This window comes from Strix aluco, chromosome W (genome assembly GCF_031877795.1).
Source record: "Strix aluco isolate bStrAlu1 chromosome W, bStrAlu1.hap1, whole genome shotgun sequence".
In the NCBI taxonomy this organism is placed as follows: Eukaryota; Metazoa; Chordata; class Aves; order Strigiformes; family Strigidae; genus Strix; species Strix aluco.
In genome coordinates this window covers 1,494,362-1,507,601 of record NC_133970.1, presented here as the reverse complement: position 1 = coordinate 1,507,601, position 13,240 = coordinate 1,494,362, and the positions used below count along the sequence as shown (strand labels likewise).

At 45.1% G+C, this 13,240-nt stretch overlaps 1 protein-coding gene across 3 annotated transcripts in view; it reads left to right on the top strand.

Moving 5' to 3' along the window:
- The window catches only part of LOC141917711 (ras-related protein Rab-27B), a 49,771-nt gene that overhangs the window by 33,044 nt on the left and 3,487 nt on the right, over positions 1 to 13,240 (top strand). For all 3 annotated transcript variants that reach the window (XM_074811105.1, XM_074811107.1, XM_074811106.1), the window contains exons 2-4: positions 5,987 to 6,158; positions 9,801 to 9,886; positions 12,917 to 13,020. In XM_074811105.1, coding sequence (XP_074667206.1) covers positions 5,987 to 6,158; positions 9,801 to 9,886; positions 12,917 to 13,020 — 362 coding nt within the window. The remainder of the gene's footprint in view (positions 1 to 5,986; positions 6,159 to 9,800; positions 9,887 to 12,916; positions 13,021 to 13,240) is intronic.

The following is a 13,240-nucleotide window of genomic DNA, read 5'->3' as shown; positions in this document are numbered from 1 at the left end:
AAAGGATCCAGGAGCGGGATCTCCGGAGCGAAAGGATGGGGCCGCAGGGTCATCTTCACGCGGGCCAGTAGCTTTGCCTGCGCTTAGGCCTGTCATGCCGTGCCCCGGGGCGCGATGGCTCGTGGCACACGCCAGAAAAAGCCAAATGGGGTCGGTTTGTAGCTTTTTGGTGCTATTGGATCTCTTAGGCTGTTGCTGCGCTCTTGGAACTGCTTTCAGTAAGTGACAGTTCTGGTGTACGTGTGCTGTGCCTCCAGTACCGCCATCCCTGAGTTGGCCCTCAGCGCAGCAGTGATTTTTTTTTTTTCTGAGTGTTTTTACATTTAAAAAAAAAAAAAAGCTTGGATGAATAGTATTGGTGCCGATTTATTTTGCTGCAGAGGGAACGAATCTCTTGCTGACCAGCTGCTGGTACAATATGTGCGCTGGGATTTTATATCCTGCGTTTTCTTGAGCTAGCGCTATTTATACGTGATTTTTGTGTGTTGGACTTTTAACTTGGAGTGTGTCAAGGGAAATAATCTTATTTTCTGAAACTCTCATTGCACGCCTAACTTTTCCGTGATGATATTCCCATTAGCTGGTTATGTAATGGCTGAACTCCTTTCAACAACTCTCCATTAATGAGCAAATGTGTTATCAGAAGATCTAGCAGATAGGCTCTTTGATTAGGAAAGGCTTTTAAAATTAAAAAATCTGCAAAGTTTGAAATTTAGATGTTTTAAAGTTTTTCAAACTTCCAATTCTGAGAGATGAAAAGCGTGACTAACAGGCCGTGGTTTGAGGTTAGGTTCGTCAGAAATTCAGCCTGCTTAATTTGGTTTTACCACACATATGAACATCTTGAGATGAAAAAAGAGTTTCTGAGCTGAAACCATTTTCCTGTGGAGTTTGTTCCCAGTCAAAAGTAATTTTTTTTTTTCCACATGCAATTTAGATTTCCATGAACTGCCTTTCTCCCAGTTTTTAAGGAACATGCTATGAATGGAAGAAGAAAACCAAACTTACAACTCTTCTCCTCCCCGTCCCTTTCCATGCACTGGGGTGGGTCTTCCGGAGCGGAGTTCAGCGGCGATTCAGAACGAGCTGCTGGCTGGTGCCGAGATGCTCCTTCAGGTGGAGGGGTGAGGGCAAAGGCATGATACCCGAGGAGTAGATTTTCCTCTCCCCGTAGGCTATAAATGAAAGGCTTAAGGTTTGGTTGGTTTATCTGAAGCCATATCTCTCTATCGAGAGAATGTTCTCTGGAGTGTCTGCTGACAAGTGCCAGATTTTAAATGATCTTTCACGCTGCAGTTAGAGAACATTAAATAGGGAGGGAACAAAATAATCCATCAAGAAACAAGATGCTGCTTCTGGTCTAGATGAGAATCTTGTCTGCCAAGAAAGCAGAAGAGTGTTTTTTAAATCAGGCTCAGTCTAGATGCACAGCCTGGAAGAAACGTCACATTTATCATCCTCTGGCTGTTGGCCATGTTGGCAGAGAGGGTTGGGTGGGATGGTCAGGAGCCCCGTCTGGGTTTTTGTAAAGCTTCACTGGTTCCATGGTATTAGCGAGACAGCGGAGGCTTCCGAATTAGAGGGTGAGATGGTGTTAGTCGAGTGGAAAGTTGGTTTTGGTCTGGGTGGGTTGACTGAGCCCTGCGGGGTGGCGGGGGGAGACTGCTGTTTTGGGCTACTCTGACAAAAATGAGTTGCCATGGCTGGGGTTATGACTTCAGGTCCCTTTAGATGCTCTCAGAAAGGGGAGGACTTTGAACGTGAAGGTTCCAGGCCCAGGGGTGGTTTTTGAAAGTCGTCGTGGAATTTGGGAATTGAGTTGCTTTGTTTTAGCAGGGAAGACTTGTGAGTTACAGCCCAGGGGTGCTTCTTTTCAGTAGCTCGATATGTTGAGCCATTTAAATGAGAATTGAATAAAGTAGATTTCACTTTAAAATGCCTTGTTGATAACCTCTTAGTAGAAAATTCTGGAGTGTTTTTCAGATTTTTTGCTAGAAGAAATTCTCTTGAAGTAAAGTCTCTTTTCTAAGAACCCCAGACCTCCTCCACTGAAGCACCTGGCTTTGTTTCAGATGTGGTGTGTGACTTTGCTTCAGTTGTACCTGCTGTTTAAGTTAACATTTGTCATGAAACACAGTGAAACATTCAGAGTTTTGAAATTCAGTTAATTATAGACTTTTAAAAGCGCCCTTAGAGGTTTGTCTGATAGTAGTTATTAGTAATCAGTAGTAATTTTAGTCATTCTAAATGAAACTAAAATCTTAACGCTCAGATTTCCTGTGGAAGAAGAACGTAGTTTGGTGTCCTACAGCACTTTGGAAGTGGACAAGCAGTGGTGGCAGTAGAAAATTCTGGAGTGTTTTTCAGATTTTTGTCAGAAGAAATTTTCTTGAAGTAAAGTCTCTTTTCTAAGAACTCCAGACTCCCTCCACTGAAGCACCTGGCTCTGTTTCAGGTGTGGTGTATGACTTTGCTTCAGTTGTACCTACTGTTTAAGTTAACATTTGTCGTGAAACATTTGGACTTTTGAAATCCAGTTAATTATAGACAGTTAAAAGCACCCTCAGAGGTTTATCTAATAGTAGTTATTAGTAATCAGTAGTAATTTTGACCCATTCTAAATGAAATTAAAATCTTAACGCTCAGATTTCCTGTGGAAGAAGAACGTAGTTTGGTATCCTACAGCACTTTGGAAGTGGTCAAGCAGTGATGGCCGTGGATCGGTCTGGTCTGTGAAACTCTCCCCACACCCAGGTTTTTGTGAAGCGCGCTCCTCCTGTCTCCATCATGTAGCTGGCCAAGGAAAGGAAAACTATTTGGTGGCTTCAGATTAAAATCTGAAGGGATAAAATTGCCTCTGTGCTTTCCTACACAGTACAGAGCACGGGGAGAGCGAAGCTGGGGCAACCTTGCCAAAAGACGCCGGTTCCCAGGCTGCCTCCCTGCCCTGGTGGGACAAGGACTGCGACGCCTCTGCAGAACCGGCAGGAATTTCTGGAAAAGCAGCCAGTGCTGGGAATAGCAGCACCAACTGCCTTCTCGTGACAGATTTCCAAAAATAGGGTTTTAATCATCCTAGGCTGATGTATATTGTGCTCAACGCTTACAGGTCTGGTGAATTCTGGATGTTCTGCTTTGAACATTTACGTAGCGAGACTGAACTTCACCTCCCAGGGAACACAGATATTTGGGAATAACATCTAATCCCAAATGAATACTTTGTATTACCAGTCAAGCATTTGGGGGAGAATCATCTCTCAAGGTACCTTTCTTTTTCTGATTTGTTGAACGACATGCCTAGAGAACAGTTATTGCCTTGATCAGAAATACTTTGATTTTGATAATCCTCAGACTTCTGGGGAGTAATTTCTTGCCTTGTGGTAAACTTGGGATATTCTGGAAAGGATGAAAAACCTTGAATTAATTTCTGTGAAGTCGCCGTGTTGGTGCTCTGGCCTTGCCCAGCCCAAAGGCAGCGCAAGGCAGCGCAGCGCTGTCAGATCAGGGGCCTTTTTTTCTCTAGATTCGTTCAACCTTTATCATCGGAAGATGAATTTCTCAAAAGCTTGGCCCACCTCTCTGGGTGGCTCTGTATCTGTCAAAGGTATAAATTTCGTACAATGGAACTGCTCAGTACACAGCCAGATTTTTATCCTTAAAGCTGTTGAAATGCAGGGTAATCAAAACGGGCTTAGTTCGCTATTTTGGTCAAAGCAGGTCAGTACTTGCTAATTTAAATGCTCAGAAAGGTAGAGTTTATTCTGATGGAAATTAAGGTCTTGTACTGAAACAAGCAGTAGTTTTTATGAATGGGGTATGGCCCAGGGTCTCGGGCTCTGATACCACAGTAATTAGTGGCAGCATGGAGATCCGAATGGAACGGCTCTTTATCCGTGCTGAGGATTAGCAAGATGTTGGAAAAAAGAGGTTTAAAAGACATTGAGAACAAGGTAAGAGAGGATGTAAACTGGGTGGTGTTTCATATGATTCCAGTTCTCTCACCATCGGGGCATTTCATACATGTGAATAAATATTTTGAGGGTCTTTTTCTTACAAAGGTCCTTTTCTTTCTCCTGGAGAGCTTCACAGCAAATACTAACAAAGTAAATACAGTAATGGGAGCTTTAGGGTAATACAACATGAAGGGGAACGGAGCTGGTGCAGGGTCTGGAGCACAGGTGTGATGGGGAGCGGCTGAGGGAACTGGGGGGGTTTAGTGTGGAGAAGAGGAGGCTGAGGGGAGACCTCATGGCCCTCTACAGCTACCTGAAAGGAGGGTGCAGAGAGGGGGGATGAGTCTCTTGAGCCAAGGACCAAGCGCCAGGCCAAGAGGGAATGGCCTCAAGCTGCGCCAGGGCAGGGTCAGACTGGCTCTTAGGAAGGATTTCTTTGCAGAAGGGGTTGTTGGGCGTTGGAATGGGCTGCCCAGGGCAGGGGGGGAGTCCCCATCCCTGGAGGGGTGGAAGAGTCGGGCTGACCCAGCGCTGAGGGATCTGGTGGAGTTGGGAATGGTCAGAGTGAGGTTCATGGTTGGACTGGAGGAGCTTCAAGGGCTTTTCCAGCTGAGATAATTCTGTGATTCTGTAACACTCCCCTTGAAATAATAAAAAAACCTGCTGGGGGAGCAATTCAGTTGGAGGAAGGCTGCTTTTCGTCTGGGTGAAGGCTTGGCCAGGCTGGCAAGTCATTTTATGAAGGTGCTCGGCTCAAGCTGGCTCTCCAAGGCGTGGTTCTTGCCAGGTTGGCAAGTCGTTTTATAAAGGTGCTGGGCTCAAGCTGGCTTTTGGTGGCGTCGTTCTTGCCATGGTGGCAGGCGCCGTGCTCCGCTTGCTGCTGGTGGGAGCCCAGCTGACCCTGAACACAGGCACTCAGTCACATTGGCCAACCAGGAAAAGACCAGACTAGAAAAAAAAAAAAAAAGCCAAAAAGCCGTCCTGCCTTTATATTTGACTTTTCCTCCCAGATCTGGTGGGTCAGCAGATTGGGGAAAGCCAGGAACTGTTGCGTGGGGCCATGAAAACCCCACGGAAATAATTTCTGCGGCACGTGCTTTGCTCCGGGCGCTCCTGCCTGGGCCTGGAGGCACCCTGGGTAAATAGGATAAATATTCTCCTCTTTCTGCAAACTTGTGCTACTTTTTGACACATCTATTTGTTTTATGGGTGCTTAATGAGGTAGGTTTTGCTGCTCTTCTTCGCTGCTAGGTATAGAAAAAAGCTGTCGAGGCGCGTGAGCTGTCTGTGGCCTCGGGGACGTCGGTCCCTCTCGGGTGGCTGCAGGGGGCTCGCCATCTGCTTTTCTTCCTTCTTCCCTCCAATTAGGATCTGCAGCCTTTGAGGAGGAGGTGGGTTTAGTTGTGTACTCCGCAGAGCAAGGCAGCTGTGGGTTCATCTGGTTATACCAGAGAGTAAACTGCATTTCAGCTCGCTCCTTTTCTTAAAAGCTGCCCTGGGATAACTGCTTACTCTGCTTTGTTAATTAGTTCTCTTAGGGGGAAAATATTTTTTCAGGATAGAAATACATAGCCCTGATAATGTCGTGTAATGCTGGTTAGAGCTTAAGCCCTGAGAATGGCCCTTGCCACGTCCCCGAGTTTCCTTTTCACTCCTATTTCTGCAATACCCTTTTTCTTCAAACTCGTAGTAAAATACTTTGAGCAGAAGGATTTAACCCTGCATTTCATACCTGTGTTCATTATCAGTCTTATTGTCATCCTCAGAACAAAAATAATGTTTTTGTCCCAAACCCTGTCATTCTCAGCTTCAATTTTATTTATTTAGAAAATTGGAAGTGTTAACTCCTGGCACCTGAACCGAAATTAAGAGTTTCACTGCTGCTTTGCATTCGTGTTTTTTCAAAATACACAAACAGCTTTCAACAGGCAGCAGCATTTCAATGAACAAAAATAGAAATGAGGCAAAAACAAGCAGAAAGGGGGTTTTGTTATCGTTAAATCACTTTTTTTTTTTTTCTCCTCTTTACGTAGGCTCCTAAAAATTAGCACTATGACTGATGGAGACTATGATTATCTGATCAAACTCCTGGCCCTTGGAGACTCTGGAGTTGGAAAAACAACGTTCCTGTACAGATACACCGATAACAAGTTTAATCCAAAGTTCATCACGACAGTAGGGATAGATTTTCGGGAAAAACGAGTGGTAAGTTGTCTCACACGAGTGATACCACCTTCTTTTTTTCTTTATTCATTTCTGCTGAGAACAAATTTCCTGTAAACGTGTACTGCCTCGCTTACTGTGGGGTATAGCATGTGTTGATGATGCTTTTCCTTGTCAAGTCTTAATTAGGAACAGGATGAAGAGGGAGAATGCCACTATCCTCATCCTGATGTTGGATTGTAAAGTGGTTTATTGCACATTGGTATAAAAGGACCTTTCCAAGAGCAAGTTTCCATAGCGCTAATGAATGAGGTGTGATTGTAACTAGAAATAACTGTGGCCCCCCCAACTCATCATTTAAATAGAAGAGACAGAAGCTTACAGAAGCCCGGAAAGTTTCAGCTTCCTTTCAGGTCACTCAGTAGAGTAGTGAAGGCAGGAGAAGCTGCCCCAAGGCTGGAGGCCGAGCACACCGAGCCTGTGATCAGGACTCCTCGTCATTTAGGATTGATGTGCTGCTTAACACGAGGGCTGCAAGCCTGCCCTGCCATACTTTTGTTTTTGGACTTTAAAGAGAAGATGAGAGTCTTCTGTAGTGTCTGTCTGGTGCTTTCGTGGCTACAAGAGCACGGTCGCTTTGTTTTAATTTAATGCCGGGTTCTGCCCTTGGGCCACAACAACCCCCAGCAGCGCTACAGGCCTGGGGAGGAGTGGCTGGAGAGCTGCCAGTCAGAGAGGGACCTGGGGGGGGATTGCCAGCTGGCTGAACAGGAGCCAGCAGCGTGCCCAGGTGGGCAAGAAGGCCAATGGCATCCTGGCTTGTATCAGCAATAGCGTGGCCAGCAGGGACAGGGAAGGGATCTTACCCCTGGACTCGGCACTGGTGAGTCCACCCCTCGATGAGTGGGTTCAGTTTTGGGCCCCTCACTCCAAAAAGGCCATTGAATGACTCGAGCGTGTCCAGAGAAGGGCAACGGAGCTGGTGCAGGGTCTGGAGCACAGGTGTGATGGGGAGCGGCTGAGGGAACTGGGGGGGTTTAGTGTGGAGAAGAGGAGGCTGAGGGGAGACCTCATGGCCCTCTACAACTCCCTGAAAGGAGGGTGCAGAGAGGGGGGATGAGTCTCTTGAGCCAAGGACCAAGCACCAGGACAAGAGGGAATGGCCTCAAGCTGCGCCAGGGCAGGGTCAGACTGGCTCTTAGGAAGGATTTCTTTGCAGAAGGGGTTGTTGGGCGTTGGAATGGGCTGCCCAGGGCAGGGGGGGAGTCCCCATCCCTGGAGGGGTTGAAGAGTCGGGTTGACCCAGCGCTGAGGGATGTGGTGGAGTTGAGAACGGTCAGTGTGAGGTTCATGGTTGGACTGGAGGAGCTTCAAGGGCTTTTCCAACCCAGATGATTCTGGGATTCTGTAATGTGACTAATGTATCTGTTCATAGATCCTGATAACGGCTAAATATAGGGGACAAATTCAGCATTCTAATAGGAATCCTAGCTTGCTCGATCAGTGACACCATAATAAATACAAGATATTAGACCCTGGATAACTATTTTAGTCATTTCTTTATTAAAAAGAAATATAAATACTTGCTCAGTTCAAAGATGAAGACTTCTTTAAACGTGCTTCTTTTTAACTTAAATGAAATACTTTGAGTGACGCATGAAACGTCCTTGGGAGTGTTGTCAGTGCAGGGATGAGTAAGCTGGGAGAAGACCCACTGCTCATGGAGAGCTTTCCAGCCTGGAGAGAGGAGCACTTGGTGAGCTCTTCCTTGTACCCGAGAGCTCGAGTGCTGATAAAACTTTTCACTATTCACTTTCAACAGAACTAAGCGCTTCGCAGCCCTTCATCAGGTTCATGTAAGAGCTAAAAGTCATTTACAATATTTATTGTTAAAACAGTTCCCAGTTTGGAAGCAGGGGAATGAAAACACGAGTCTTGGCAATGTAAAGCAAGTTGTTCGTTGTTGTTATTTCATTTGCTTTTAAGCTCCTGTTAGTTCACTAGAATCCGATGAAAAGATGGGCATCATTCCCCCGTTCATCTTCCCTGGCAACTTCTCCATGACTGCCCATATTTGTGGCTGCTGAGTTCAGTTTTGCCAGGGTGACAGGGATGGGCAGGCCCTGCCTGGGAGATGGGGGGTTCAGGCGTCCCCTGAATAAAACAACCATAGATCTGGATTATGTCTTACATCACCTATAATCAGCACTACGCAAGTTCAGGTCAGTGAAGTGGAGGCCAGGTCAGGTTCAGGTTGCAGTGGTACCTGGCTCCTTCTCTGCACTACAGGATTGTGGTGATGTAATAAAAGACTAAAAACCCAGTTTTATTGCAGGGAAATGTCTGAACATGCAAATTACCGGAATGCTCTTTCCCTGGCTGGTCAGATGCTTGTTAATGTGTTTTGAACATGGGTGCTGGATTCCTTCCAGAGGGTTGAACTTTGCTGTTAAAGGTTGCACGACAAATTTCTTCCGTTGTTTTCCATTACTGTACATTTTGGGGTAGGCAGGTTTGTAAGAGAAACTACATCTTACATGAAATTATCGGCTTTGAGATATCTTGAAGATAATAAATTGATAATAAAGTCTAATATAGATAATAAAGTCCAATAAATTGTCTTCTAAGAAAGAGATCCATAAAGCTAAATAGGTGTTTTTCTGTTGTGTAAAAGTCATATTAAAAAATGACCCTGCGAGATTCCTTGTTTATCCTGTTAAATATTACAGGAACATGCTCCAGCAAACCAGTTGAATTCACAAATGTGGCACGGTTAATCTGTTGATATTTTCTCTGGTTTTCAGATCTGGCACCTGCAGTCAGAAACTACCTGTGGAAATGACAACAGTTTAATCAGAATCACAGAATAGTCTAGGCTGGAACGGACCTCCTGAGGTCATCTAGTCCAACCCCCAATTTATGTTAACTTGGTGGTGCAGGAAAATTGAACGTTATTTTACAGCCTGGGGAGGGCGGGTGAGGAAGCGTTCCGCTTCCCCACGTAAGGTCAGTGCGGCCTCTGGATACAGCCATGTCCATAAAGTCCATATTCTCTTGATCTAAATGCAAGGGGCATCTTTGCCCGCTTTGAAAATCGCTGCCAGTCTGCTAAACTACCTCAGATAACAAAAACCAGCTCATGCTCACTTTATCCCTCCACCTTTTACTGCAACAGCTAATTTACACGCTGTTGCTGTTTAATAAAGAATTGAGCCCCAGCAAAAGGGCAGAGTGATTTCTTTCAGCACCATGAGTCTGCAGTTGCAGTTAGTAAGGAAGTCATTAATGGCCAACAGAAGTTAATGAATAAAGAATAGCTTTTTAGAATAGTGGTTAATCCTGTCAGCCAGCTGTAAATTTTCTAAGAACAGCAATGAAACAGAACAGAGCCAGCTTGCTCAGCACAGTGCTATGCCAAGTTTGAAAGAATTGGTGTCTAATTTGAAGTACTAAATATGACCAAATTATCTATAAAGTGCAGCTTTCATAGACATTTCATGTGGCTCCTGGGTTTTAAAATATTATTATAAGCAACCCTCTGAAGTGGCTTTTCAAGGTAAGAGTCAGCTTTTACTAAAAGCACTGAACTCTTACGCCTTACTCGTTGCTTGCACAAACTCTGTGACGTGCGCGCTGGGTTTCAGCGTGAGCTGAGTGGCTGTACTGATTCAACTCTCTCGTTAGGTGTACAACAGCAGAGGAGCAAATGGATCTCCAGGAAAAACCTTCAAAGTCCATCTCCAGCTTTGGGACACAGCCGGCCAGGAAAGGTAACGGAGTTCAGCTCATTGAAAAGCAATTCAGAATTTTTCACGCTTCTGGGTTAAACCATTAGTCCACTCAGGTGAAAAAAGAAATCTCAGAAATCCTCGTGTTTTAGGATAAGAAAAATATCTTCCCAAAATAAATGTTTTTCTGACTTCGCTTTCGTGTGGTGATCAGAGGATCCCAGAAAATAGGACTGGAAGAACTGAAGGTGGTCTGCTCCCTGCCTCGGCAGCACGCTGCCGTGTTTCTGGCACACGCAGGTTGTTGGGTCATTGGTTAGCTCGTTTGTTTTGTTTCGTACTGGTTTTTGGCTTCGTAATGTTCTTAATCTCCTTCAGAAGATACTGGATAATCTACCTAGCTGTCCTCTTCTCCCATCTCAACTCTTTGCTGTTGGGTTGGATGGTAAAGGGTGTTGGATAAACTGAAGTGGAATATCGTTAGGACAGGGCCTACGACGATCCGGCGAGGGCGGAAGGGGGCCAAACGTGTTCACCCTGAAGATGAGAAGACTAATTACTGTCTTCATCTACCCAGTGAGAAGAGCCAGCCTCGTCTCAGCTAAGGGGCAGGAGGTGGCAGTCACCAGCAGCAGCACCGATATTCCAGCTAGGTAGAAGAACACAAAGCGTTGGCCGTGGGAGAGGTTCTCTCTCAGTGCAGTCTGTGTTCCCTCAGGTGTCACAGCTCAGGTGCACAAGGTCCTGAGCAGCCTGATGCCTTCCTCAAGTCCTGTCCACTTGACATGCCTTGGGCTTGCTCAGACATTTCCGTGGCTGGCAGCCTTTCTGGGCTTGTTGGCCGGAAAGCGGATCCATCGCCGGGTGTGTGATAGGTCAATAATCACACCCTCGGGAGAGACATCGCTTATTTATTTTAGGGTTGCTCAAGCCTGGGTGCCTGGTGGTTTCCCACAAATCAAGCACCCCAACGGAACTTTTCACGCTGTATTTATACACAAAACTTGCAGAGTTAGTAATTTGCCAAGTCCATCCTCTCTAGGATGACTGGTTAGTAATTTGCATACAATTATAACACGCAATACTTCTACTACTACACACGCTCAGGGGAAGGGTCTTCACCTGGCCAAGGCTCTTCTTGACCTGTAGACGTGATTTTTAGTATTAAATGAGGGTAGTTCAGCGAAGGATCCACGGGCCTTGAGTTTGTTTGCCAAGTTGGCACCGTATCCTCTTCAAGGGCTGATGACTCTGGCATGTCCTCGCTCAAAGGTGGCTGTTGACTTGTTCTGCTGTTGAGGGATGCCTTTAGCTTCAACATATCCCAAGAACATCTTTCTTGACCTAAGCCTGATATTGCTACGTTGTTCTAAAAGTTTAACCTTCAACATTCTCTACGGCCCCAGGCTGATTCCAGCCTCTCAGCACCAGTGGGGTGGAGAATTCCAGTTCAAGTCTCATCAGTGCTGAGTAGCAGGGAAGAATCGCTTCTTATCTTAACCTTTATGGGGCTTTTTGTCACCTTTGCAGCAACAGTTGTCACAACAAAGTTCATGACTGACCAGAACCCTCCTTTGCAGGTGGATTTTTTTTATTTAACCCGTCGTTCCCCGTCTTCTGTGTGCGCGCTTGTTTGTTCTCCCCAAAGACCTTTTTGACTTGTCGCTCTTAAACTCGATCCTATTATTTTTGTCGCCTGTCAGCAAGGGAAGAAGATGCAACTCACACCTATTTCCTCTGTAATCACGACTGAAGAGCAGCAGACTGAAGCGTTGAGGAAGGAAGGAAAGTAGTGATGAGGCAGATCTCAGGTTTCCAGAGCAAGCAGTGCAAATACCGGGTGGGAGAGGTCGCTGCTGGCTGATGAAAAAGCAGAAGAAAGCTGAAATTTTGTGTCTGCATTTCTTCCCCTTACACTCAAACACCATTTGTGTGTACCCCTCTGCAAGAGATTAAATATTTTGAGGCTACTTTTTTTTTTTTTTCTGAAAAGAAATCCTACAAGTAGTGTCGGGTATCTGACATGTTTCCATGGAGAGCTTTTTTTTTTTAATTTCCATGGATGTGTGGTGTAAAATATCAGTTACCATTTCTGGCACTGCTGGTTTGTGTGAGATTATAAAGTGCTGTTTTGTGATGCGATAGATCACCGTGATCTAGAAAACACCGGCGTGCCATTGCAGTTTTCCAGCACTGTCTGAACATTTTAATATTATTTGGCCTTCCTTCACATTTCTGATGGGAACAGGCTTGTGGCCTTTTCCAGCACTGTCTGAACATTTTAATATTATTTGGCCTTCCTTCACGTTTCTGATGGGAACAGGCTTGTGGCCTTTTGTGCTTTGTAGTTTCACCCAGCTCCGCAGCTTTGCAGGAAGCCTGTAACCACATCCCTTGTGAACACACACGTGTGTGGAGTGTGTGTGTGCCTAGAGCTCTGCAAGGAGAGGATACCTTCTCCTTCTAGCAGAGCTTCCCATCAAACACTCAGAGGCATGTAAACAGCCACCTACTCATCCTTTTCTTTAATATTTTCTTTAATATTGACTATATTGAGTAGTGCACACCCAGTGAGTAAGTGTGTGTGATGTCGGTGGGTGAATCCATTCCTACCTGTGTGATTTGTGATACAGAAACGCTTCGGTGTGGTTTTTTTTTTTTCTTTTAACCAATCCTTCTCTCTCGGTCCCTGTCTCACTCTCGGTTAAATCAGGCAGAATTTGAACTAATAGATTAGTCACTGACAATGTTTATATTCTCACATATACGCTTCCTGTGATAAATTACTAACACCCTGATTAATAAATGTTGACTGGTGTGGTGCATCATAGCTAAAACGAACGTCAAGGATTATTTTATTTTGTTTTTCCTTCCGAGGGAATGTATTTCCACTGAATCTTGCAGTCCTCAGATGTCAAGATATTTTTTTTTTAAACAGAATTTTTGCACAAGCAATTCAGAAAAGCTTTCCTTTCTTTTAACTTTCCTCAGTTCAGCTTGCCAGGGAAGTGCTCACCTTAGGGACCGCTTTGTATTAATAGAGCTATGGTGTCTTTTTTCTTCCACCTTCAGGTTTCGAAGTCTCACCACGGCGTTTTTCAGAGATGCTATGGGCTTTTTACTGATGTTTGATCTCACCAGTCAACAGAGCTTCTTAAATGTCAGGAATTGGATGAGTAAGTAGAAGCGTAGAGTTTGCTTTTATCGGTTGACTTGCAGCTTTCTTGTGTATTTTAGGCTTCTAGGCTTTATGCATGTCACTGTTTGTGAGCTGGAAAATGCTCAAAGAAAGCAGTTATGTCTAGTGCAGCCATAAGCAGGGTACTTGCAGCCTGTAATTCGGGGTGAAAGCTTCATCAAATTGTAAAGATACATGCTCTTCTTTTTTTTTTTTTT